This window comes from Drosophila arizonae, chromosome X (assembly GCF_054131065.1).
Source record: "Drosophila arizonae isolate 15081-1271.41 chromosome X, UAZ_ARI_1.0, whole genome shotgun sequence".
NCBI classification, from domain to species: Eukaryota; Metazoa; Arthropoda; class Insecta; order Diptera; family Drosophilidae; genus Drosophila; species Drosophila arizonae.
The window spans coordinates 7,120,001-7,143,320 of NC_142927.1; the positions used below are offsets into that span (position 1 = coordinate 7,120,001).

Genomic DNA, 23,320 nt, shown 5'->3' on the forward strand with positions numbered 1-23,320 from the left:
GGGCAAGCTGTTGAATATTTAAGAACATTTGTGCTTAAATTTAAGCAGTAAATACATTTTTGGGATTTTTTGTTTGCATATTCTTGAATATGAACACTTATATAGATTTACATATATTTAAAAATTATAAAATACAATATTGTAAACTTTTTATATGGAATGAATATGCAATGCTGAGATTAGTTATATATTTTTTAAATAATATATTAGCTGAAATTTGCTCTGAAACTATCTCATAAAATTGTGTTTAGTTAAACCTTCCATTATTTTTGATGAATATAGTTTTTGTCCTTTGTTTGAATACTTAACGAGCTTTTATATTCCGAGCTCTTTACAGTAGATATACATATGTAGGTATTATACGTTGACATGTAAACATTCACAAAAAAGAAAAGGATGAAAATGCTTTCATTATTGCCTATATATGAGATATGTAGGTGCTTGGCATTCGGTGTCTAACATAAAGACTATCATAATTATTTTGAAGTTTTTGAAAGAGAATTTCAAGCAGACGACTATACAAGAACAAGGACTCTTTAAAGAAAGTCCACAATTTTAAACATAAATTTTTTAAAATTTTTATAATTTTAATTTAATTTATTTTGAGAAAAAAGACAAATATTAATTTAATAAATATATAATATATAAAATAATATATGTAAAATAATATTATTTTATAATATATAAAATAATATATGTAAAATAATATTATTTTATAATATATAAAATAATATATAAAATAAAATATATGGGAATTTCTTCAGCAAGTCTACTTCTGTACTTTTGATGAAAAAAAAAAAAAAATAAATAAATAAAAATAAATAAATATTTTGACAAAATGTGGATCCTATAGCTCTTAATTGATGAAAACCCTTAATCCCTTAACATGTTACAAAAGTTGACTTTCCTGCCCATATATATGACACACATCCACATTAAATATATTCTGGTGGCAATTTTTTGCTTCAGTCTTGAGTCTCTCCTGCTATTAAAAATTAATTTCTATGATTAAATGAAGTTTCAAAAATGTAAAAAAAAAGACCTTAAGTAGATTAAAATATACTTTCATATTATTATTATATACATATATATTATTATGATACAGTTGCTTTAAATATACTACTAGTACATACAGCTTCCTCTAAAGCCTATCGGCTACTAGTCGAATATATGAAGATTTACAGTGGAATAGTAACAGAGTGAATCTACTATGGAAGTTTACCAGAGAAGAGTGGATATATGTATATTATCTTTAGTACTATACAATGACTATATATATGTCTATTCATATATATAATAATCGCTTAATATGCAGCATACATATAATATATAATATATTTATATGCATTGTTTCTTTTAAATTGCCATCGCCATAAAGAAAGTTTAATTAATGTAGGGTAGTGATACTAAGTGCATTCGCCAAGCTCCTCTGATTAGAGCGCAAAGTGTTCGCACGTCACGTGCCTCGCTTGATCACGTGTGTGGGCGTTCGTTATCGCAACTGTACATATGTATGCACATATATATATGTATACATATATGCGACTGCAACAGCAGTGACGGCGGAGAGAGCGGAGACAGAGACAGAGACAGCAGCATTGCAATTGCATTTACATGCAACTCACATTGGGGCGTTAAATCGCAATTGCATGCTGATTGGGATTAGCATGCGTCGCCAGAGCCAACCGATTTGTTTGAAGTTAGTTTGTCAGTTTATATAATGCGAGCTCAGTCGCTGTCGCTGCTGCTGTTGCTGCTGCTGCTGCTGTCGGCGCCTCAGCTTAATGTGCTTCCCCGTAGATTGCCAATGCAATTGCACGTACTTTACATTGAGTATACGACCCGTTTAACAGGTTGCCAAAAAAAAAAAGCAGAGATCATTAAAATGCTTGAAGAACCTAATGTGACATGAGCGGTATATGAATTGAATTTGACTATAATTTATACAAGTTTCTGCAATTGTGAACTGCTGCCAACACACCCTTCGGCGCCAGTGCCTAGGGTATCTGCTGGCGTGCAACTTGTTGCCGCGACTTGCTACATTTGTTATTCAAGTGTCACATTAGAATTGAAATTTATCGCTGTAATTGAATTGTCAATGGCTGACATTGTAATTGCTCAAGCGCAATTCATGTAAATAGAAATGACTGAGAGATGATAGCACACATCTACATATATGTACGCTGGATATATAAATGCATCCATATAGATATTGTTGAAGATATATGCATATATATACATATGTGTATTCAATGGGGGCTCCACGAAGCGTTACACAATCAAAATGAACATTTCATTGAGCTTGTCAGCTAATGCGTTCGATCCTGTTTGACATTATCCAATGCCTAGTCCAAGGCTTGCATCGCCTCAGCTCATATTAAGAATTTCAAATAATATGATAATGCCATGATAGGCTCTACAGTTTCGTCCAATTGCATGAGCATTTGTCTTGGCTTATACTTATTAGGCATTTCAGCTCGAGTCATGCCCTTGTTTGTCTTGTTTATTCCCCATGGCCCATAGCTATTTTTTCCGTCTGTCCGTCTCTCCGTTTGTCTGGCTGACCTTCGAACAGATTTCCACTGCCCTAGTCGGAAGCTAGGTCATAAATTCGAAGGGCCACATTGAACTATCGCCTTGGCTGCTGCGGCTGCTGCTGCTGTTGGTTGTGTAACAGCTGCGGCTCAGCCAAGAATTTCGAATTCCACTTCAGCATTACAGCAAGAGATCAATGAACGCTTTCAATAGGAAATCGAAATCGAAATTGAAACTGAAACGCTTGACGTTTTCTATGTCACTTGCCTCAGTGTCAGACAGAGACAGAGACACAGCCTCAGTCAAAGTCTCAGTCTCCCTCTCAGTCTCTCAGCTCTAGTTCCAGATGAATTTGTTTCATTGTTATTGATATATGGCCGATGATTAGTGGGCACGTTATTAGCGATTAAGGCGCTTAGATTCGATTTGATTCGATGCGATTTGATTTCATTTGATTCAATTCAATTCGATTTGAATCGATTCGTTCCGATTCGATTCGATCCGATTCAAATTGGCATCGACATCGACAACAGCAGCGACACGATTCGTTGACCCAACCAATGCAGAACCTTGGAATTAGCATAAAACGTTGTTGCTCCACATTAGTCCGGCTCTGGGTGCTCCGGCTGCTAACTAAGCTGTCGTCCGACTTGGACTATACTGCTACTATTTATCATATTCAATCATTTTTATTATATTCGTATTTTTTTTTGTGTGCTTGCCAAGCTAATCCCACAGACGAGAGCTAACCCTTGGGTTAGGTGAATGCTTCGACAGATTGTTATTGAGCATAGAATTTGAACTGAGTTTATGTATTATATGATTAGAAAGTTTATATCATTTAAATATATATATTTTTTATTTATTCTCTGCTTTCATTTTGATTTTATTAGTTCTTAAATTTCTCTGTTCTCTGTTGTTAAACGGTCCTTTGCGATATGGCGTTCCTACGTTTCTCAGAAAAAGATCTTAAGTAATAAACAAAAATTATTTATCCTAATATTTCATGAATATAAATGTTTATAGACGTCTTTACTATAGTATAGTATAGTTTCTACATTTAGGTTCATTACATTAGGTTCAATTCAACTGTGGGTATCTTTCTCAACTTGACAACAAAAGTTATACAATTTTTTCCATTAGCCCTAACATGAAAAAAAAAATAGTATTGGAAGATTTATAGTTCAGTCTTTCAGAGAAAAATCAAAGATGATAGCTTAACAAATCATAGATCAAACTGAATCTGTCGCTATAAAATCTAACCGAATCAGGTAAACTATTATTTATTTTCTTGGAAATTGCTAATTACAATATATTGAAAATTGTTCATTAGCAGTAATACGTGGAATTGTTGGATAATCCATACTGAGAAAAGCCTCAAAGTTAATGGTGTGTGTATTATTAGAGACGATTATAAATATCGAGAGATGGGCAAAAAGAAAGTGAGAGAAGGACAAAAAGACAGAGAGTGAGAGAGAGAGAAAGAGAAAGGGAGAGAGAGAAGGACAAAGACACAAACAGAGGTAGAAAGAGAGGGAGAGAGAAGGACAGGACAGACAACTTTGCAGGAGCATCTATTTTTTTTTTAGCCCATATTCCAGGCACATATGGAATGCCAATGTATTTCACTGATCTCTTTGACTTGACGATGATTTTGCCCATATTAATATGGTCCGTTTCTGCTTACTAACTGCAACCGATAAGTAGGTCCTTCATTTTATTTTATATATGAACTTTAGTTCTGCTTCTGCCAGACTATTTCGTTCTATCATATATCTATCCATAGTAAAGGTCCCAGTACTGATCCCAGCAGGACTTTAGCTGTTACTGCTTAAGGAGTAGGTATGTGCGTGTGTGTGTACATCTGTGTAGGTAAGTGCTCAGTTGTGTGTGTGTGTGTCTGAGTGAGTTTGTTTCTGTCTCAGTTGTAAAAACCTTTTGAGCAGGTGTCGAAACAATGTGTGGAGCGCAATTTAAATTAGAATGTTGCCACATTCATTAGACGATTAACAACATTAACAACAACAACATAAACAACAACATGAACAGCAGCAACAACAACAAACTCATATAAAAATGTCAGAACAAGTTGAGTTGGCAATTTGTCAACCGGCAACAGCAACCGGCTAGACTCGCGGCCCGGTCTCCAGTTTACATTCGAAATGAATTTTTTGCATACTCGCATCTCAGAAATTCCAAAATTCCTCCCCCCGCCCCATCGCCACAGATCCCAGCCCAGGCCAAGCGAACAGCAGCAGCAGCAGCAACAACAACAACGAAAATAATAATAAAAGAAATCAAAATGAAAAACGAAGGCAAACAAATAAAATTTCCGTGAGCTCTTAATATTTGTATTTTGATTTCTGGCCCGGCTGCCACTTGGGCTGACAACTTGGCCAACAACTGGCTGCCCCCTAGGGGGGCGCTAGGCGCCGCGGGGTTGTGCTGGGGGTTGATCAGCCAGTGAGTGTGTGTCCATGTCCATGGATTTGTTCATGCGCAAGGTTTTTTGCCAACGCGCGCGAGATTCGATTGGTTCGCCTGGCCTAGACTGGCACCGGGCGGGCCGGCCGGTGGTCAGCCAGCCCCAGCTCCAGCTCCAGCTGCAGCTACCGCCCCCTTCGCCCCCGCAGCACACAAGCAGCCGCAGCAGCAGCAGCATCGCCAGCCGGAGCTGCTTAATTGTTAGAGCGGCTGCTCGGTTGCGGCTGCTGCTGCTGCTGCTGCTGCTGCTGCTGCAGCGGGGTGCATTGATCTTAAAATGGCGCAAAAGCCATTGAACTGTGCGCCATTGCAACGGCCTGCAACAACAACAACAACAACAACGTAGCGACTCGGTTCGGTTCGGTTTGATTCGGTTTTTGGCTACGACTCCGGCCACAGACTCACGCGCAGAGACAGTGTCAACAGCGGCACAGACAGAACTTTTCAGCGCCAATTTGTGAATTGTGTGTAGGTGTGCGTAAGTGTGTGTGTCTGTGTGTGTGTGTGTAGCATATGCTAATTTGTGCAGCTAAGTAACTAGCGTTTACTTGGCCCGGCTAGTTGGCAAAGCCAAACGAAATCGAGAATGAAATAAAAGAAAAAAAATTCACAATCTGAAATGTAAATTCTTTTCGACGACGACGCCGCGACTGCTGCAACTGTTGCTGCTGCTGCTGCTGCAACTGTTGCTGCTGCTGCTGCTGCAACTGTTGCTGCTGCTGCTGTTCTTAATGATTATTAAATGCATTTGCCGGCACGTTCTTAGCTCTGCTGCTGCTGCTGCTGCTGTTGGCACTCTGCCCGACGTCGACTGTTTGGATGAGTTAAATGAACGCGCGCTTCGCCTATGAAAGATGTCAAGGCTCAAATTTTATATCTGATTTCGCACGCTGAGCACACAGTCGAGGCAGCCAGCTAATAAAGATGCAGACAAGCAGCCGCGGCGTATGTCACCAAATTGAAATCGCTAATCGATTACATCGATCAATTAATCGGCCTGATGATCGGCATTTCTCTTGGCTTGAATCTGTCTAGAACTATCTCGATATTTTGCATTTAAATTTTAGGAACTTTGATTATTGAATATTGTTATGTCGCTCTCGATAAGTTCTCTTATCATCTCCCATGCCTGGTTTATTTTCTTCTAATTTCTACAGCTCTTGCTTTCTACTATTTCTCAGCCTCGCTCTTGTCGTCGTTTCTCACTCTTAAGCTGTCTCCCTCTCTCTCTCTCAATCCCTGCCCATCCCTTTTTCCTCCCTATCCCCCCCTGTCCCTCCCTCTTCCTCTCTCTGTATCACTTAATAATTTGTTGCATAATCATTTTATTTTCATATCCAAATCTCTCTACATTTTATGTTCCCCTTTTCTATCTCTCTCTTTCTTTTACTCATTCTTTATTATTATTTCTCTCTTCCTTTCTCTCCTATGATCGCTTTCTATCTCTCTCCTGTTCTATTTCTATTTTTACATATCGATATTTTTATATTTATCGTTTTCATGCATTTTTCTTGATCTTCGATTCTTATTTCTTATCTCTATTATTCCTTTTCTATCCCTTCTATGTCTGTCTTTCTATTGCTCACGATCTAAATTATTCACTGCTTCTGTTCCACCCTCTTTGTTCCTTTTCTTTCTGTCTCTTACCTTGTCTATTTATCATATGTCTCACTGTCTATCTCTATCTTTTATTCTCTCCATTTCGTAACTTCCAATAAGAGATATTATATTATTATTATTGCCATCTCCACAATCCCTTCAAAAATTATATATTATATCTGTAAATATTTTTCTTTCAATTTATAATTTCAATTGTCAACACAATTTAAATTTTTCCAGATTTTTTCGAAAAATATTTTTGTTTGAATATATATTTATATGCAGTGCTCTTTTCACGTGTTTACTGAAAATAATTAAATAAAATAAGTCAAATCAAACATTTACATTTGGGCGGAATAAATGTCTTTTGCCTTGAAGCTGTCTTTCGATTGACAGTTTTATTGATATGAAATAAAGTTTCTAATGATAATAGACTGAACATATGAGTCACTTCTCGAACTATCTATACAGAATGTTCTTGAGCTTAGCAAATGTATATATTCATATATATGTATAATATATAAAGATTTGCATTCAGCTTGGCTAATCTCAGTTTATACTAATCAAATTGCAATGATAACGTTTTCATATAGATTAATTAATTTATATCTGGAATGAAGTTTAACGTATTCAGAAGCTGATATATGAGAGAGCGAGAAAGAGAAAGAGGGAGAGTGGGTGGAAGGAAGGGAGGAGAAGAGGGAGAGAGAGAGATTGAGAGATGAGAGAGAAATATATATAGTGATATAAAGGGCAGACATAAGAGAAAGAAAGGGATAAAAAAAAGAGAGAAAGATAAGAGAGAGTGAGAGACAGAGAGAGAGAGAGAGAAGGAGCTCCTGAAAGAAAGGAAATAGTTGACACTTGGAGAAGATGGAACGATGCAGAGACATAGCGAGAGAGAAGGCGATAGGTGAGAGAAAGGAATGAAAGAGAGGAGAGAGAGCAACAGGAATAGAGAATCAGAGCGAGCGAAAATACATGTATAATATTCAAGAAAGATAAAGTAAACAAAAGAATGCAAGATTAAGAAAGATTTGTAAGTAGACAGAGACAGAGATAGAAATAGAGGGAGGGAGATCTGAAAATATTTGTCATTTTCTGTAATCTGAAATCTCAAACAATATGTTGCGCAGTGAGATAAGGGTGTGAGTAGAGCAGCATGAGAATTTGTCATTGATCTTTGTTGATTTGATTTGCAAAGCGCAAAAGGAGAATAAATTTGATCAGAGTCAGGTAATTGCATGTGCAGCAATTGGAAATGGATGTGACCATGAATGTGAGGCATTCCAATTAGATTACAAATGGAAACAATTGTGAGACAGGAGGTGATTTCATAAGCTGCATGAAAAATCAATAATGAAACAAAAACTATTTGATCAGCTCAAATGGCAATAGAAGTGCGCTCAGCATTTGGGGCACAGCTCGATTTACCATCTATGCCCAGAGCAAGTGACAAAAGACAAAAGACAACAAAGAAAGGGTCATATAGCAACGCGTGCAAAATACAAACACCAATGCGAGTCGGATTCTTCTACAACCTTGGACTTTGGGCCAGTCCGAATGCGAGATGCGCTCCATTAATGCCCGAAAGTCTGACGAGGCAGTTTTTTGTTTTTATGGACAATCGCAAGCATAGTATATTGACAAGCAATCAAATATTTGTTTATGTGCATATATATACTATGTATATATATTTAATATATATATATATATATATATATATATATATACAAATGCGCAGTGTGAAAATTGGGTTAAGAAATAAAGCATGCAAACTACCTTGACACATTTAATTGAGCTGCTGCTTTCGAAATTATTTATGTACAAAGCAAATACATTGAAGAATGCTTTGTGTGGGCTGCCGGCGGGAGGGTGGAGGGCACGCAGAGGGCGTGTCACGAGAACAGAAGCAATCACAGTGTTGTTGTTGTTGCTGCTGTTGCAATTGTAATAAATATGTAATAAGAAGAAGAAGAACAACAAATTGCCTTTACGAAATGTACATCACATGCTACAATAAGTCAATACACACTCCATCTGTGTGTGTGCACACTCTTATAAAGAATGTGAAAATGATAAGAACAACGCGCATACGCCACGTGAGCCGTACTAAACTGACGACCGAAGCTGTCCCCATTATTGAACCGAAAATTTTTATGCGCAATGCGCTGATTAGACATTAGAGCATAATATCAATTCGAAGTGCAACTGTATGTGTGTGTGTGTGTCTGTGTGAGTGAGTGCACGTAATGCGTCTGCGGCAGGTTTCAAAGTCTCAAAGTTTGTAAAGTTTATTGACCACCCAGCCGAGCTGTTGCCAGTTACCACGCGTTGGCAAGCGACAGACAGAGAGCGAGAGAGAGAGAGCGAGAGAGAGAGAGAGAGCGATCGAGATTCCAGCTGAAGGGTTTAAAAATAATCCAGCAATCGAGCCGATCCCAGCAACTGTCTGGCTGGGGTTCATGTCCTTTCCATAGGATGTTGTTGGCCGGCCAATGATCTTGCTGTCGGTTTGAACCTGTTGCCACCTGAAGAACGTGGCTGCTGCACGCACTCTTAGTCCCTCTCCCCTCCCCCTCCCCTCCGCCTAGCCCCCCTCCAGAGTCGTCCTCCTATATGCTGCGCAGCGGTCATTGAGTCTGGCAAGGCAACAATTTCATTTTCTGGAAGCTTCAGCCCTTGATCAGTGCCGTTGGCAACAATAAAAAGGTTCACCGACCGAGGGTTCTTTGCAATTTATGCCAGTTTATCGTAGGCTAGTCAAAGCTGCCAAAGTCAAAGCCAACTAGCCAGAAAAACGCTAACGCTAGCTAGACTTTCGACTTGAAGTAGATGTTAAGGAAGTCCAAGACTTTGCGCTTTTCGGTCGAAATTTTTTTTATTGTTTTTTTGAAGACCTTATAAAAGATATGAAATATTGAAAACATATGATACTTCAGCGTTGAAGCTAATTTGAATATGACTAATAATTTTCAAAACAGTGAGAAAGAGACAGAGAGAATGAGGGAAAGAAAGAGAGAGAATAAGGGAGGATGGAGAGAGAGAAATTATAAGAACGATCAAGAGAGATCAAGTAAAATCATATTGCAGAGAATGAGATATAGTGAGAGGAGTGAGGGAAGATGGAAGATAATGAAGGGAGGGATTGAGAGATCAAGTGAGATAGAAATAATATATGCGAGATAGAGAGATGTATCTTTTAAAACAACTGAGATCAGGTCTTGGGAGTAAGATAGAGAAAAAGTATAGATCGTGAAGCAAAGCTAGCTATATTCAGCCGAATTTTGCGGAAAAATGTGATCATCTCCACTGTAGGTTGGCAGACGGCAGTTGCGGTTCATTGGCAGACTGGGATTCATGGGTTAACGTCTGCCGTCAGGTCATTAAAATATAATGTTGGCGCAGCGACTCTCGTAAACGCCGAACGCAGCAGCAGCAGCAGCAGCAGCAGCAGCAGCAGCAGCAGCAGCAGCAGCAACAGCAGCAGCAGCAGCAGCAGTCGTACATCTTGTGCCTGGCCCTGTTTTCTGGTCCTTTGTGCGCCACACGCATTCGCATATTCCCAGCCAGCCACTCGCTAAAGTCAATGGCACGGGTCTTGGATTCTATTTTAGCGCATGCCAGCGGCCCTGAACTTGTTTTTTCTGCTCCATTGTTGGAAGTCTTCCGTGCCTGGCATGAATCAGCGTCAGCCCGAGATAGTTTCTCTCTGGAGCGTGAGCTCCCCCTCTATTCAGTTATGTCTTTGGCTTGGAACTTTGCAGCATTTTGGACGATTCGCATCAACGGTAAATAGAAAATAAAACAATATCTGGTTAAGTCTCCGCAAAAATAAAAAGAGCAAAAATCGAAAGCAAACTCAATCGCATTGGAGGCGTATGTGATCGCGATAGAGCGGCAAGAGGTGATAGACCAAGTAGTAGAACTTCTCGATGGTTTCGTCCAGGAAGAGCAGATCGACCACGACCGGCTCCAGCGGATTGAGGGCGCCGCTCAGAGTCAGCTGGTCGAGGCTGCGGGCGCAGTGCAGCATCTCGATCAGATAGTAGGCCTTCTTGCGGGGCATCTCGAGGCTCTCCTGCTGCAGGTAGATCGTCAGCTTGGTGTACTCGGCAATCGTGGTCTTCTGGACGTTCTTGTCGTTCGGATAGTGCAGCTCGATGTAGTTGTTCACCGCATTCCACTTCAGCAGCGGCGCATGGGCATTGTAGTACTCCAGCCAATTGATGTGCGTCTCCAGATCCTCCAGACCCAGATGGAAGAGCAGACGTGCCGCCTCCTGGTACGTCGTATCGCAGTCCTCCTGGAAGCTGTGCAGCAGCGAGCGCAGCTTCTGGCGCAGAAACCTGATGGCATGATCCCGATGATTCACCAGCTTCATTGCTATAGATCTTCCCCTCGTCGCGGTATCCTTGTTTGTCTCTCTGGTGTGGATTGTCAGCATTTATGTAACGGATTATATCATGTTCATTATTGTTTTGTTGTAAATCTATGCGCGTGTGCGTGTGTGCGATTGTGTGTGTTTTCGTGTGTGTGTATGTGTGGGAATATAATTGCCAGGCCTAGTTGATGCAATAGTATGGAGAATCACAGTACGACTAGACATTCAAGCACGAAGCACTTTATAAATGTATATTAAGAGTAGATAATATTATGAAAAGGTACTAAAATATGCATATATATAGTACTACATAAATCTTAGTCTATAAGCTAGTCTAGTCATGTATATATTTAATTATGTATTTTTTTTAGCTTTTGTTTAGATTTTATTCCTGCTTCATATTGAAATCTTTTATTAATTTTTTTCTGCATCTGGCAACTTTGGACTTTTCCCTAAGGCGTACCTCTTTATACACAGAGAAGCTACATATATTAAAATATTTAGAATTGTTTTCAAGCTCAGAAAAAAACCCATGAAAAAAGCCCAAAAATTTGCCTAAAAATTGAGATGAAAATCAAAACGAAACAGAGCAAAGCAAACTTAGCCAAAAAAAAAAAAAAAAACAAATAAATAAAAAATAAATTAAAAAAAAAATAAAATAAAATAAAATGTAAGACCCCAAAGAAATTGAAGATCGCACTTGAAATGCCCTGTAATATAAATATTACAAAGAAATTGAAGATCGCACTTGAAATGCCCTGTAATATATATAAATATTTGGACATAATATAATTGATTGTTTTATTTATTTTGTTAATAATTTCTAATGTAAATATAAAACAATTATGGAACAGAAGCCATTGAATTAGTTTTGTTAAAGTAAAGTAATTTTTCTATTTTTAATATCACACCCCCTACCCATTAACTTTGCAAAAAAGTAAATTTAAATATTGTAGACTTGCGCTTTGGCAATTAAACAAATTCGAATGCTTTTTGAATAAATAAAATAGTCTTACAACTACAAAAGGATTTATTCCACAATGAAGTTCACATAGTAAAGTCCATATTGCAGCCCAAGCAGCGACTGGCTGCGTCAACTGCGCAGTCAGCAGAGCATGTGTATGTGTGTGTGCATGTGATGTGTATGCATGACAGAAGCGTGAAATTATTGGAATATCAGCTCTTTGCAGGATTAAGGAGATCTCGAAGTGGAATTTTTCCAACTATTGACTCGGTTCATTGTTGTATTATTGATAAGTGCCGTTCTCGTAGGCTATATAATATACAGTTGCAGTAGTGCGAAATGGCGTGGGGATCAAATTTTGTATTTAGGCAGAAATTTAAACTATCGAGAATTATTGAGAAAGAATTTTGTTCAAGGGGATAAAATTTTGTTCGACTTATCGCGATTTTCGATTTTGACGGGTAAAAGTTATCGAGACTCGACTGTACTTAAATAGTTAATCTTTAAGTTGACTGTAGTTTTGTCAATATATCAGTACAAATATCAATTATATCTATCTATTACATAGTAAAGCAACTCTTAGCTGCTCAAGTCCTACAGATTGAGCATTGCCCCAGCCAGGATATGAACAAATTTACAGACTGTAAACAACTTAACATATGCAACAGATTGCGAGAGTGACGGCATTACAAATGCGCAAAGATCTCTATCGCCCACACTCACCATCTCGCTCTCTCTTTCTCTCTTTCTCTCTATCGCTCTCTTTGTGTGCTTGTAAATGTATGTACATAGCATTTGGCTATGTTTCAATTTCAATTTTAAAGCAGCGAACCTTCCAGTAGCTATAGCTATAGATATATACAGAACCACATACATACACACATATACACATATATATATATATGTATGCATGTGTATCTACTGTATGGCCTTCGGCTATGCCTGGTGTCTGCCTGCATTACATTTCGCCCGCAAATCCGTAGAAATTCCAGTAATTGAAGAGCCGCACAGTCGAACGGACGTCAGCGTGCGAACACACAGGGTCTGAGGCTGAACAAGGGATAACGCGCGCGGTCTACCTGATCTCTACCTGCTGCCGCGATGAGTGCAGATGAACTGGGCCTGGCCGTCTTCGGGGTGCTGCTGTCGCTCGTCTGCATTGCAGTTGCGCTGATCTGCCAGCGGCGGAATGCGCGTCTGCTGGGCCGCACGCCGCCCGGGCCGTGGGGCGTGCCGCTGCTGGGGTACTTGCCGTTCGTGGATCGGCTGGCGCCGCACAAGTCGCTGCAGGCGCTGGCCCGGCGCTACGGCGCCATCTATCAGCTGAGCATGGGCAGCGTGCGGACGGTGGTGCTGGCGGATGCGGCGCTGGTGCGCGACTTTCTGCGGCACGAGGAGCTGACCGCCCGGGCGCCGCTCTACCTGACGCACGGCATCATGGGCGGCTATGGTAAGCACTCTAACCGCACTTTGCCACCGAATCGAATGACTTAAGACAGCAACTTGCAGGCATCATTGGCGCCGGCGGCGACATATGGAAATATCAGCGCAGGCAGCTGATCGAGTGGCTCAAGGCGCTGGGCATGACGCGCAAACAGTGCGAGACGCGTGCGCAGCTGGAGCAGCGCATCAGCAACGGCGTCAGCGAGTGCGTCCAGGTGAGTCTCTCTCTCTCTCTCTCTCTCTCTCTCTCTCTCTCTGTCTGTCTCTTTCTCTGTCTGACTAATTGGCTAACTGGCCGCTGTGCGAGAAATTCCAAGAATCATGAAAGTGAAGGTCCTACGCGTCATCGTCATCGTCTCTGCCGCTGTCGTCGTCTCTGGACATTCACTTTCCGTTGTGGTCGTCACTCGACGTCGCTGCCGCTGCTGCTGCTGCTGTTGCTGCCGACGTCGACAACGACGACGCATAAATTTACAAATTTGCTAATTTTTTGTTGTTGCTGTCGCATGTTTTTGCTGCTTTGCTTTGCCATTTTTTCTCTTTCTGTCTCTCTCTCTCTCTCTCTCTTTTTCTTTGTTTTTTGCTCTTTTTCTTTTTGTTTTCCACCTTTCGCTTTTGGCACTTTTCACTGTCCGTTCTGGATCTGACGTGCTCTTTGTTCGCAGGCCTACGAGTCGGAGGCGAAGGCCCCACTGGATCCGCTGCCGGCGCTGCAGCACACGCTGGGCAACATCATCAATGATCTGGTCTTTGGCGAGACCTACGAGCGCCACGATCCCAACTGGCTGTACCTGCAGCAGCTGCAGGAGCAGGGCGTCAAGCTGATCGGCATCTCGGGCATGGTCAACTTTTTGCCCTGGCTGCGCCATCTGCCGGGCAACAAGCGCAGCATACGCTTCCTGTTGGACGGCAAGGCCAAGACGCATGCGCTCTACGATCGCATCATCGCACGCTGCGCGCAGCAGCTACAACAGGAAAAGGAACAGCAGCAGCAGCAGCAGTCGCCTGGCCGCAGCATCTTGGCGCACTTCCTGCACGAACGTCAGCCCTACTCGCAACTGTATTGCGATGAGCAACTGCGTCACCTGCTGGCCGATCTCTTTGGCGCCGGCGTGGACACGTCGCTGGCAACGCTGCGCTGGTTCCTGCTCTATATGGCGCGCGAGCAGCGCTGCCAGCAGCGACTGCAGTCGGAGCTGCGCAACCTCAGCGAGTCGCCTACGCTGGCTGAGCTCGAGCCGATCGCCTATCTGCGCGCCTGCCTCTCGGAGGTGCAGCGCATTCGGTCCGTCGTGCCGCTGGGCATACCGCACGGCGTCGACCAGGACACCATGGTGGGTGACTACCACCTGAGGAAGGGCACCATGGTGCTGGTGCTGCAGTGGGCCATACACATGAATCCCGAGGCCTGGCCGGAGCCGGAGCAGTTCCGGCCGGAGCGGTTTCTCAGCGCGGACGGCGACTATGTGGCGCCCGCTCAGTTCATTCCCTTCCAGACGGGCAAGCGCATGTGTCCCGGCGATGAGCTGGCCCGCATGATGCTCACGCTCTACGCGGGCCGCATTCTGCGTCGCTTCCACGTCCAGCTGCCCGCCGGAGAGGCGCAGCACGTGGACTTCGAAGGCGAATGTGGCATCACCTTGGCTCCGGCGCACTACAAACTTCAATTTACCCCTATGGAAGAGCTACCCAAAAATGATTAAATTTGTTCGGATTATTTTTTCAACATTTTTTTAGAATGAATAGGCTTTTATTATTTTTAAAATACTTTTTAATTTTTTTTTTATTATTATTATTTTAATATTTTTATTTCGCAAATTAACAATTTGACTAAGTGCATTCGTTTTCTCTTTTTTTCTATGCTTATCAAGTTTCTTTTATCTTATAGCAATATAAATAATAAACAACAATAAAATATATTTTAAACTAATTTTAAGCGGTGTTTGTCAAATAAACTATTCATTTTCGCTATTATTTTAAGATTTATGTAAATGGAAAAATATTATAAAATATTTTCATATATATATATTTTTTTTTTTCATATAACGATTGAAAATAAAAGATATGTTTATTTTTGGGAATTTGCATGTATTTATATTTTTATTTTCAAAATTTTTTTTTACATAAAATATTATTTTATGAGCTCTATTCTTTTTAACTGTCACATATGTTGCTTTTTTTTTAATTTTTCTTTATTTTTTAAATTAAATAATAACAATTAATTAATAATTTTTTGATTGATTTTATTTTATGAAATAACAATTATTTAAATTTTTTTGATTATTTTAAGTTTTTTAACAAGAGTTAAATATCTTCAGTTTTTTTTTTTTTTTTTTTTAATATTGCATATCAAAACAAAAATATTGTTTATTTTTTTTTTTTAATTTTTTGCTCATTTAAGATTTTTATTAATTATTTTTCCGCTAAAAATTTGTAACTATTAAAAATAATATTTGAATGTGCTTTTTAGATGATTTTGTTTTATTTAAATTTGTGTAATTGTGTTTATTTTTTACTAAATATTTTTTTTTTAATCTTTAAAGAAAATAATTTGTTGTTTTATTTTTTTCTAATTTTGTTTTATTATTAAAATTTTTATCATTGTTTTTTTTTTTTGTTTTTTTGTTTTTTTTTTTTTAATTTATTTGTATTTTACCTATATTTGTGTGCTTAAAATAAACCACAGTTTGTTTTGTTGTTTGTTGTCTTAAATATAACAAAAAAAAACATCAACTAACTAAAGACAAAAAAAATTATATATATATGTATCTATTTAAAGATGTTTGTAAACAAAATAATTCAACTTGGCTAATTAAAATGCTAATTGATTAATGTATTTTAATTACGAATTAATTATTAATTAACTGAACACAGCTTCTTGGGGTTGAAAGAATAGAATTTGATTGCTTTATAGCATAGCTAAATGATAAATGACACAGATACATTATCTATAGATGGGTATAGATAGGTAGCATCTGTATCTCTTGATGACAGGCTCGTCGTATAGCCTTTAAAAACTTGTTACTTAACGCTAAGCCTAAGGCCTAATTTCTTAAGCAATATTGTCTCTCTCTATGCATGTAAATCTCTAATGATAATAATAATAATATTAATAATAATAATAATATTAATAATAATAAAAAAAAATTGTGTAGGAACAAAACCGTGCTCTGTTGAGCCCCGCCTAGTTGGGGCTCAGTTGGCGCCCACATTGCGCACTTGATGCGGCTCGCTGGCCGTGGGCGCCAGGGGGCGACGCTTGAGGCAGACCTTGAAGGACTCGGGCGTTATGGTGGCGCCCACATTGCCCTTCAGGCTGGGCAGCGGCTGGCCCTCGGGCAGCGCAATGTCGAAGCAGTGCATGAACGAGGCGAAGAACAGGAAGAGCTCCATGCGCGCCAGCACATCGCCCAGGCACATGCGTCGGCCCACACCGAAGGGTATAAAGTATTCCGGCTTGCGCACCTTGCCCTCCGTATCGATGAAGCGCGACGGGCGGAACTCCTCCGGCTTCTCCCACAGATTGGGGTCCATGTGAACGCTATTGATCAGCGGTATGACGTGCGAGCCGGCCGGTATGGTATAGCCATTTAGTTGCACATCTCTGTGAGGCGATAGCAAACAGAGTGAGAGAGCGGGGGAGAGAAAGAGAGAGGAAGATGATGTTAAGTTAGTCAAGTGTTTCAAACGAGCTGCAGTTCTTCTGCGTTTAGTATTATTGATTCGCTGTGCGGTTATCAGCTGACAAGCCTCTAATCAGAATTATCAAGTGCGTAGAACCGAAACTGGGCCAAACTGCGACGCAAAGGAAGCGCGTCCAATGATACCGCATGGCCGGACGGAGAGGGGAGGCATGGAGTGGCGAAGTGGCGGAGTGCGGGAAGAGCTCGGGCTTGAGTACTGAATGAAAGGCAGTTTCCCAGTTGCTTGGCTTTCCAGTGCCAGTGCCATTTGATTTGATTTGATTTGATGTGATGTGATGCGATGTGATGTGATGTGAGAGGCAAAGCCCCAAGCACCCGCCACAGCCACCGCACCCCCTCCCCAGGCCGGCCCCTTGGCGGCGACAATGAATGTGCCAATCGCGTGCCATTGTCCATGCGTGGAGTGAATGAACGGACGAGTGCGGACCTCGTTGTCGTCATTTGCATTCAGCATTTGCGCACAATTCGCTGCATGCGTAAGCGGGCGCACGGCCCACGGTTGTGGGCGTGGCCAGCTGATAACCGACTGATAGCTGATAAGCCGATGGCCAACTATCGATAGCTTACCTTGTGGGCGAGTGTGTGGTGGCCAATGGCACGATGCTGGAGCGGCGCATCGACTCGAGTATCGTTGACTCAGTGACTGGCAGATACTGCAGATCCTCGATCGTGGGCAAACGATGGCGACCCACAACCTGATCGAGCTCGTCCTGGACGCGTCGCATCTCCTTGGGATTGCGCAGCATGAACACGTTTATCCACAGCAGCGTCGTCTTGATCGTCTCCATGCCCGCCGAGAACAGATCAATGATCACCTGAACCAGCTGCTCCTCTGCAATGAACAAGGGATTGGCGAGAGCGAACGAAAATTGATTAGCATTCAGTCTACTGTCAAGCGTCAGGCCAAGAGTCGAACACTTACCATGATCCTTGCCCTCAAAGAGTTCTGCATCGGTGCCTTCGGCCTTGGCCTTCTCAATCTCGCACAGATAGAAATCGACCAGATCGCGCACATTGCTGGGATCGAAGCTGCGCTTGTGCTCGTCGATGACGTCACGGTAGAATTTCTGCATCTCGGCACGATTCTGGGCGATCTTGTTCTTGGCCGTCGAGATGCTGGGGAAGCACTGCAGCGTCGGTATGTAGTCAACGGTATGAATCTCGCCAAACAGCCGCATGCCCTCCTCGATCAGAAAGTTGAAGCGCCTGAACTTGGGATCGTCGATGCTGAACCGTGTCGACATCATCAGGCTGCAAATCACATTGCTCACAGCCACCGAGATGACCGGCGACATGTCAATCGGTTGTCCGTCGCTCGCATGCAAATGCCCAATGAACTCGTGCACCTCCGTCTGCGCGAGAGTAGAGAGAGAGAGAGAGAGGGGGAGGGAGACAGTTAAGTGAATGTTCTCTCGGCTGCACATCATCAGCAGCATCATCATCGTCATCGTCGTCGTTGTCGTACTCACCATGATGCGCTTCTGCATCTGCTGCTTGCCGTTGCCCATGTAGGTCATGCCGAACTGGCGCAACTTGTCGTGCAGAAAGCGACGCTGATCCTTCCACAGTTTGCCGGTGCTATTGATGATGCCTGCAAGCGATACAATGCGGTCCAATATATTAAGACAACTTGCTCATAATGTCATACACATGACTACATACTATATATCTGTATGCCATATGTCTATATATCTACAATATATACATATATGTATATGGCTATAGCGAACTGAGTTTTTATTTAATTTTTAATTGTATTTTGTTTGCTGTTGTTGTCTTCTTCTTTCTCTTTCTTTAATTGAGGTAGGCTCTGCCCCACTTCTGGGCCAAAAATGAAATCACCAACGCAAGAAATGTTGGAATTTTTTATATTTTATTTCTCTTATCATTGGAATACAAAATAAAATAAAAGCGGCTTATGGCCGGGCCAAAAGCAGCCGTAAAAGAAATAAAAAAAAAAAAAAAAAAACAGCAACAGCAGCAACAACAATTATATATTAAGTTAAGCGGGCAACAAAGAAATGCATTGCTATTGTCATTTACTTCTTCTTCTTCCTCTTCTTTTTTGTTAATTTTTTACATTTTATTGAAAGTTGAAGTGCATTGCGATATGTACAGATTTATATATAAATATATAAAGGTATGCATATCAGCCTGACTGCTTTTATTTATTTATTTATATTCACATAAATATTTATATATTTATTTGCATTTTAATTATTTATTAAACATTTTGTGCTGGCGCTGCAAAAGTTTGGAACGTGTCGATTGATTTGTAAATTTCCATAGTACGCAAAATAAAAATACTATGAGTAGTAAAATATGTAAAATAAATATAATAAAAACAAATATATATATATGCGTATATGAATAAAATGCAAAAAATCAGAGCATAAAATTAAAATTGATTTTCATTTAAAAAGTTAAAAAGTGTCATGTTAAAATATATGTAAATTTTGTATATAAACAAGAAAACAAATTTTATAAATTAAATAAATTATTTGCTCATATGTATGTATTATTTGATTTTAAAATAATGAAAAGAAAAACAGATAAATAAAAATATATTAAAAATGTTGTATAGGACATATTTTTCTTTTTTTACATTTTAAATAAATTATAAAAAATATGTACATTAAATTTTTGTCTTTTTTTTTCATAGTAAAGTCAAATTTTTATTTTGAATTTTATTTTATTTTAAACAAATCTGTTTCATATTTAATTCTTTTTATATTTAATTTTTACTAGCATTTCATTATTTTAAAAACATTTTTTTTTAATTATATTTGTTTTGTATATGTTTATAATTTTATTTGTATTCTCTTTCGACTTACCGTAACCGTTGAGCGTTTGCATGAACGGCGTGTCCGGTCGTCCTGTGAACTCCTCGCGGCGAAAGCACTCGCGTATCATTTTGTAGTCACTCATGACGACCGTCAGCTGGCTGCCGAGGCGGGTGGAGAAGAGGCTGCCGTACCTGGTGGCCAGCTCCATGAAGCGCGTGTGCTTCTCGTTGCCCATGAACAGCAGATAGCCGATGACCGGCAGGCCCCAGGGGCCGGGCGGCAGCTTGCGCAGCTCCCGGTACAGGCGCAGCAGCCACTGCAGCAGCTTGATCAGGGTAAGGAAGCTCAGCGAGAAGAGCAGCATATTCTGGGCATCCTGCTGCTCCATCAGCAGCTGGCGCTTCACAAACTTTATCACATACGATTCGCCCAGCATGTTGCCGAGTTTTCTGTTGCTGCTCTCTGGGTGGGGGTGGGGCGGCGTCCTTTCAGCTGACGATGCTGTTTCCTTCTTTATATATATATATATATATTCAGATATATATATATGATTTTTGTTATTGTTTTTGATTGATTTATTTGCTGCACTGCAGAGTCATTTGTTGTCACTTTTGCTTTTACTTGGCGTCCGAACGTTACGAAAAAAATTCAATTCTTATGTTGGAATTTTTTTAAAAAAATTTTTTCGGATTTTTTTTTTATTGTAGTTTTGTCCGTGGCGCAGGAAACAGTAAAAAAAATTTCTCCTTTTTGTGTGATTTGAATAAAAAATTTGTATTTCTTGTTAGCCGCCTAAAATTGTGCGTTTGTTGTGGTGTTGGTAACAGTTTAAGCGTAGATCTAAAAAAAAAATAGTTGCGTGCTCGGTGTCGAAGAAGTAGGCGGAGAGAGACCCGGAGACGATTTCGCGTCGAGCGTTTATAGTTTTCGACTAATGGCTCGAGCGTATGTCCTTGCCACTTTTATAACAACTCGGCCGCCGCTTCGCAGAGCAGCGCCGAACGCGAACGAGTGATCGACGGCAATCGCGGCTCGGCCGCTTCAAGCGCGCGCACACTCCCAGAGCCAGAGCCGACGACGGCGGCGACGACGACGACGACGACGACCGACCGACCGATACGACGCCGCCGCTTGCGACGCTGCGCGTCTGCAACGTATTCGAGCTGCTCGATTGGGCAGAGCGCGGTCTGGCTGCGCAGCTCCGACTCCGACTCTGACTCTGGCTCTGGCTCTGACTGTGGCCCGCTCTGGGACAGAATCTGATAGTCAAAAGCTGGGCAGCGGCTGCTGCAGCTGCTGCTGCTGCTGCCGTCGCTGCCGGCGTCACTCACAGCGCACTCGCTCATATCAGTGTTCGTCTACGTCTTCGTCTCCCTCTCCCTCTCCATCCCCATCTCCATCTCCGACTCAGTCTCAGTCGGTTTGATGCGCTCATATTAGTCTTGAAATGACGCCGCCGCTGCTGCTGCTGCTGCCGTTGCTGCCGTTGCTGCTGCTGCTGCTGTCGTTTCGCCCCAGCTAGCAGCTGCCCCCGCTGCCCCCGGCCGCTGACCAGCGGCAGCGCCAAATCAACAAGTTTCCAATAAGCAGCGCAGTCAGAGCGTTTCACTCAATCGCAGCCAACATGTTGCCAGCGAGCCAGCTCGAACATGTTTGAGCTCAAAGCGGGCGCTCGGCTTTTGTTTTGAGTGCAACGCGAGCGCCGCTTGCGCTCTCTGTTTATGTTTTTTTTCTTCTTTTCTTTTTGACTGAGCTCCAAGCCAAGCTCAAGAGCAATCAGACGCTGGCCAGTCGGCGCTCGGCAGTCGACAGCGGCTGACACAGCTGGCGCTGGAGCGATGCGCGCTCGACTTTGCAGTCGCAGTCGCCGTCGCAGTCGCTGTCGCAGATGCTCGGACAGATGTACTTGCAGCGCTTATCAATTGATAAGACATACATACATATACACATATATATATATATATACGAAGCCTAAGCTACACTGAACGAAACTTTATACAAGATCTACATATATAGCGGAAGCAGTTGCACTTGCCTTTACCTCTCAAAAGAAACCAATTTGCATTTGGGGTTAATTAGCTAAGCCTTCGCCCAGTGATCCGCGGCCGAGATAGATTTCAAAAGAATCGAGATTTGATAATTCATATTTATTGGTCTGGGCATTGTATCAAAATTCCGAATGACGTCAGTCCTTAGCATTGCATTCAAGTTCAAAAATGTTGTTAACAAATTCACAATGAACAAGAAGAAGCTGAGCGGCAGATGAACAAGATAACAGATCTGTTTATATGACAACAACAATATATATATATATATATATTTTTTTTTTTTGTTGGATTTCAAATTCAAATGCATTTGTAATCAATTCTGCAGAAGTTTCTGTGGCTTTCGATTTCGTTTTGGGTTCGCCTTACGATTAATTCAACGATTTGTTTGCTTCTTGTTTACCAACAAGCAAAGACCATGCCGGTTTTTTTTTTTTTTTTTTGTGTTTTGTTGGGCTTAAGGACAAGATCTGACCCTCAGCCACACGCCAAACGCTGCCGACGTCGACGGCGCAGTCTGCAGTGGCAAAGAAAACATAAAAATAAAATAAATGAAGCAAAGTGACAGACGGAACCAGAAGCAGACGCACAGTTGCTGGCCCAGAAACTTCGATATATATCAAATAAATTATATATGAATATATGCATTAAAATAAATTAATATATATATATATTAAAACTTAAATTATGTGCAGCAAATATTCACAATTTTAAAACTCGTCACTCGTCAAAATTGAAAATATTTTTTATTTTCATTTGAAAAAAAAAGTGACCGGAAAAGTTAAACTTAAACTTAAGTGGAAAATCTCTAGTTGTAAATTGATTCCTAATCTTGGTCATCATACGATATATTTAGTTATATATGCATATATGAAAATTAACTTATTTGCTACTCACTTCATATATCAATATTCATATATTAGCTAAAAGTGAATGCAGGACCTATACCCACTTATTTATATTCACAAAAAAAAAAAAGTGGTAAAAGTAAAAGTAAATGAAAAAAAAATTCCAAAATTTATGAATAATTTACTTATTCAAGAAATTCAATTGGTTTTGTGTGCGTCTGTCCGTACGTCTATCCAGCCATACGATCGTACATATGGGTATCCTCGTCTGATTAATTATAAAGATATTCTCGAAACGCCCACTAGTGGTGTGGGCCTTCGGGAAATACAATATGTATTTAGTAACTCTGAAATGCTACTATGAAAAGTGTTGGAAAATTGAAATTTGTATTACATACTCGAGTTGGGATCAAGATAAAAATATATATATTTATAACATTAAAATATTTAATATTTACATATATCAAATATGTTTATACCCAATGTGTATATACGATAATTGTAGAGGTAAATCTGTACTTTCCCCAC

The 23,320-nt window shown here is 40.7% G+C and overlaps 2 protein-coding genes across 4 annotated transcripts in view; one reads left to right on the forward strand and one right to left on the reverse strand.

The window, feature by feature from the left end:
- Positions 1-15,490, forward strand: part of phtm (cytochrome P450 enzyme phantom) — a 29,909-nt gene extending 14,419 nt beyond the window's left edge. For all 3 annotated transcript variants that reach the window (XM_089473029.1, XM_089473030.1, XM_018015227.2), the window contains exons 2-4: positions 12,950-13,416; positions 13,476-13,624; positions 14,075-15,490. In XM_089473029.1, the coding sequence (XP_089329155.1) occupies positions 13,068-13,416; positions 13,476-13,624; positions 14,075-15,112 (1,536 nt within the window). In that variant the 5' untranslated portion in view covers positions 12,950-13,067 and the 3' untranslated portion in view covers positions 15,113-15,490. The remainder of the gene's footprint in view (positions 1-12,949; positions 13,417-13,475; positions 13,625-14,074) is intronic.
- A 731-nt stretch (positions 15,491-16,221) lies between these two features.
- On the reverse strand, positions 16,222-21,108 carry Cyp18a1 (Cytochrome P450 18a1). The gene is made up of 5 exons (XM_089473028.1): positions 19,948-21,108; positions 18,583-18,704; positions 18,036-18,465; positions 17,681-17,945; positions 16,222-17,013 (listed from the first exon to the last, which is right to left on the reverse strand). Exons 1-5 carry the CDS (start codon positions 20,333-20,335, stop codon positions 16,605-16,607), a joined length of 1,614 nt encoding a protein of 537 aa, XP_089329154.1. The 5' UTR covers positions 20,336-21,108; the 3' UTR covers positions 16,222-16,604.
- Positions 21,109-23,320: the final 2,212 nt, after the last annotated feature.